The sequence below is a fragment of the Nansenia antarctica genome (genome assembly GCF_963989245.1).
Source record: "Nansenia antarctica genome assembly, chromosome: 15".
NCBI classification, from domain to species: Eukaryota; Metazoa; Chordata; class Actinopteri; order Argentiniformes; family Microstomatidae; genus Nansenia; species Nansenia antarctica.
This window is the reverse complement of record NC_137685.1, coordinates 973,150-978,149: the sequence shown is the minus strand read 5'-3', so window position 1 is coordinate 978,149 and position 5,000 is coordinate 973,150. Positions and strand designations below refer to the sequence as shown.

Sequence of the window (5,000 nt, the reverse complement as noted above, 5' to 3'; positions counted from 1 at the left end):
CACCCTCTCTCCCTCACCCTCTCCCTCACCCTGCCTCCCTCACCCTCTCTCCCTCACCCTCTCTCCCTCACCCTCTCTCCCTCACCCTCTCTCCCTCACCCTCTCTCCCTCACCCTGCTTCCCTCACCCTGTCTCCCTCACCCTGCCTCCCTCACCCTCTCTCCCTCACCCTCTCTCCCTCACCCTGCCTCCCTCACCCTCTCTCCCTCACCCTCTCTCCCTCACCCTGCCTCCCTCATCCTCTCTCCCTCACCCTCTCTCCCTCACCCTCTCTCCCTCACCCTCTCTCCCTCACCCTGCCTCCCTCACCCTCTCTCCCTCACCCTCTCTCCCTCACCCTCTCTCCCTCACCCTCTCTCCCTCACCCTCTCTCCCTCACCCTGCTTCCCTCACCCTGTCTCCCTCACCCTGCCTCCCTCACCCTCTCTCCCTCACCCTCTCTCCCTCACCCTGCCTCCCCTCACCCTCTCTCCCTCACCCTGCCTCCCTCACCCTGCCTCCCTCACTCCGTCTCCTGTGTGTAGAGGCTGTAGGATAAACACCCACACTGTGTTTGCTAATCGTCACCAACACATAACACACTTCCCTAGCCACGGCCCCTGCCACAATAACAACCACCACTTCATGTAGCTATCTATGTATCTATTATTGATCAGTTTCAAATTCCCATTGTGATCCAAAATAGACGTTGAATTGGTAAAGATCTGAATGGGGGATCGGGAAAGAACAGGACACTTTGTTTATTCCACTTTTAGGGCCTGGCCCAGACACAATGGGATGACAGCGTAGCTTTCGACAGCAAATAGAGACACAGCTAGTAGGGTGATGTCGCACCTTGACGCTGAACTTGGGTCAGTCCCTCCACCTAAAGGGGCAGTCTGCGATTCAAATGACATCAAAGTGTCTCCCACCACTGAGGTGTGGGGTTGTACCGTACCGTATTTTCAGAAACGCTTCTCCATCATACACAACAGACCTGGAGCGAGTCGGGACAGTAGGAGGAGTAAAGCGTCATAAGAGCACTTCACTTTAATAAGTGAAGTACGGGTGGTACCTTTCGAGTCAGGAAGGGTAGCTAAAACCAGTACGGGTACTACGGCCCGGTACGGCCCAGTTGGCAGTGGAGAAAGCAAAACAAACCGGGAGCACGGGTTCTGGTACGGTACGGGACGGTAGTGGAGAAGCGGCATAAGACACTCCTGACCTAGGAGCTGGAGAGAGAGGACTCCTCCTACGACTATTAGGCTTCAAACACAAGTGGTTTCACTAGAAACTAGCACACAGTTTTAACCCAAAACAGCTAACACACACAGCTACCAGTAACACAATGGTTTAAACAAGAATCAATTCACTTACTCAGGCTAGATAAAAGATGTCTCCACTCTCTTAGTCCAAACGGACGACACTATGGCACCTCCTAGGTTTAATAGCTGGAGAGGTGTTGAAACTCCTCCCAGTGCAAATTCAACAAGTTTGTAGGCCACATTTTTAACCCAAGACAGCTAACACACACAGCTACCAGTAACACACACACACAGCTACACACACACACACACACACACACACACACACACACAGCTAACACACACAGCTACCAGTAACACAATGTTTGTATAAACATATTCTTCTGCCAGCTGCTGCTATTTTAGACAACTTCTCCTGTATTGGTTTTCTTGCCGACTTCCGTAAAAAAAAGCTTTAGAGGCACGATGGCACTATTGTGAATTATTCATCTATAAACCACTCTCACACTTCCTATGGTTGGGTGAACACACACACGCACACGCGCACACACACACACACACACACACACACACACACACACACACCTTAAAAGCTGTTATGCAACCTAAAGAAAAATCGGTAGTATCCTTTATCTTATCCCCCTACTATATTTAGATCTTGTAGATAGAGGGCTGACACACACACACACACACACACACACACACACACACACACACACACACACACCACACCACACACACACACACACACACACACACACACACACACACACACACACTGCTATTAATAACTAATTTCACCTGCATAGCAATCTGGTATTAAGCAAAAACGAAAAAGATCTCAAAATACACACTAGCATACTTTTCATTTACACTGACACGTTTCTCCCATTGGTGGTTGTAAGTGTGCGTTTGTATTGGCTGATGTATTTGAATTGGCATAGGTTGTTTTGCAAGCGTGTCGTGTTTAAAATAAACCTTCTAAACGTGTGTTCTAAACGTGTGTGTTCTAAACGTGTGTGTTCTAAACGTGTTCCTGTGTTCCAGAGGCGCCTTCTCAGAGGTGGTCCTAGCGGAGGAGAAGAGGACCCAGAGACTAGTCGCCATCAAGTGCATCCCCAAGAAAGCTCTGGAGGGCAAAGAGAACAACATTGAGAATGAAATCGCTGTGCTGCACAGGTGAGTACACCTACTATCTATCTACCTGCCCTATGATGAGGAGGATGTGGTCACTGTATTCTTTAGTCTTATAGAAATACAGTATGTAGTATTTATGTTTATATAGTACAGCCTACAAAATGGCTCCATCTTCCAGTAACCGTCCCTTCTACAGACCTCCTCCTCCCCACTTCCCCTGTGTACACTGACACACTATCATTTGACTAAATATTTTAGAGATGAGAAAGGGAAAAAAACTATTTTTTTGTTCTTCTGGCATTGTAACTGGCTCCTGCTCATAGCATAGATGACGTGTTCTTGCCCTGACTGATGGACAGATGATTCACTGACCTGTGAACTAACACATGTATTTGTTGTAAGTCGCTTTGGATAAAGGCGCCTGCTAAATGTATAAAATGTAAATGTGAATGTCATTTGAAATAATACACATGATCATTGATCAGTCAGGGGAATGTATAGGACTGAGAGCATTTCTATTGGAATATGAAGGGTAGGGTTGTGTGGTATGTTACTGTTATGCTGTCTTTATACCTTTATACCGTCCTCAAATATATATATATATATATATATATATATATATATATATATATATATATATAATATATACACATACACATATACAGTACATATATATATATTTGTGAAACAACGTTGTGTGGGGCTTGCATCTTTGCTCCATATATTTCATCTACATTAAAAAAGGTAATTATTTATGTGGTGAGGTGGTGTGGCTGTACCGTATGACAGCAGCACTTGATCCAGACAGATATCCCATCCTGCAGCTGCTAGTGTGTCAATGGCTGTTTCAGTTTGAGGTACGGGTGTAGATTAGTTCCCATTAGTGTATCTCTGGATGTCATCTTCTTCATGCAAATCTGGCAAATATGCTACCTATAGCAGCAGTGGCATTAGCGCTAGTGGTTCTCCTTCTCTAACCTTAGATAGAAGAGGTAAAGTGCAACACCACAAAAGTTCCACTCCTGAAATGATTGTAATACTTCCTCTGACCACACCGGCAGAGGCACTGTTACACATGGTGAATGGACAAACAAACAGTGCTTCATTTGGCAGTTTGAAGGAGCAGAAATGTTATGATGGCATCGAAAAGCGTTGGCATACCGTGGGCCTTTTCAACCGTTCTACTGCCCAGCCCTAATGAAGGGCGTATAACTGACTCAGTGGTTTATAATGTACAGGGGGTCAGTAGGATTGGTGAGTGAATGCATTGGCGTATGTATCAGCAGAAACAGTAGGAATTGTGCACCGGAAATGTCAGCGAGTAAAGAAGATAGAAGTCCTATTTTTAGTGTCCCTGTTGCCAGGGCAACAGCACACACAGAGGCGGAGAGATGGCGTGGAGTTCCCTGCAGCAGTGTGGCGAAGGAAGAGGAGGAAGAGAGACACAGAGAGAGAGAGGAGAGAGAGACACAGAGAGAGACATAGAGAGAGAGAGAGACACAGAGAGAGAGAGAGAGAGAGAGAGAGAGAGAGAGAGAGAGGAGAAGAGAGAGAGAGAGAGAGAGAGAGAGAGAGAGAGAGAGAGAGAGAGAGAGAGAGAGAAGACATGGCTCAAAATATTTAAATCAGTTATAGAATCAATTGCATTGTATGGCAGTGAGGTATGGGGTCCCTTATTACAAAGTGATTGGGCAAAATGGGACAAAAACCCAGTTGAGATCCTGCATGCAGAGTTCTGCAAAACTATTATCAGGGTACAAAGAAAATGCCCAAACTCTGCATGCAGGGCTGAATTAGGCCAATATCCTTTACTGCTAAATATACAGAAAAGATCTATTAAATTCTGGAGCCATATTAAAAAGAGTGACCCTGCCTGTTACCATTATAAAGCCCTTGCCTGCCAAGAGTTGAACATCCAAAGGAGCCCCCTCAGTCAGCTGGTTCTGAAACTAGCTGACCTCTCACCTTCTGACATCACAAACCCCAGACAGCCTCAGTGCAGCTACACTATCACTCAGAAGATTAGACCTAACCAAATTATAACTAAAGAAAAAGATAAATACATCACATATTGGAACGAACTCACACAATCACAACACAAACTAGAAACATATTTGGCTCTAAACAGACAGTATACTGTGGCAGACTACCTAACCACAGTAACTGATAAAAACCTGAGAAAGACTTTGACAATGTACAGACTGAGCGATCATAGTCTGGCAATAGAGAAGGGCAGACACAGACAAACCTGGCTGCCCAGAGAGGAGAGGCTACACTTTTTAACACAATGTAAAAACTACACAAATATTAGAGAGGAGTTCTTCCCAAAATTTGAAACAAATTTCCCAGAATTCCGAAATATGACAGAAAGGGAAAGATTACCAGCCCTTCTGGGGGAACAGAAAGAATGTGCAGTTTTGGCTGCAAAATATGTCAATTCCTGTCACAAGAAAAGGGACAACCAGTAGGACATACATACAGTATGCCATGTTTTATTCTCTGCACCACCTGCTTTATTTTATTTTATTTATATTATTTATATTTATTTTTTCATGTCATTGATATTATGTTGTTATGTTGTTGTTCGTCATATCTGTGATTGTGCTTTGGCAACACTTG

The 5,000-nt window shown here is 44.9% G+C and overlaps 1 protein-coding gene across 1 annotated transcript in view; it reads left to right on the top strand.

Annotated features, from left to right (window-relative positions):
• The window catches only part of camk1a (calcium/calmodulin-dependent protein kinase Ia), a gene marked incomplete at its 3' end in the record, with an annotated part of 20,300 nt that overhangs the window by 9,956 nt on the left and 5,344 nt on the right, over positions 1–5,000 (top strand). The window contains exon 2 of the mRNA XM_080545483.1: positions 2,292–2,423. Coding sequence (XP_080401609.1) covers positions 2,292–2,423 — 132 coding nt within the window. The remainder of the gene's footprint in view (positions 1–2,291; positions 2,424–5,000) is intronic.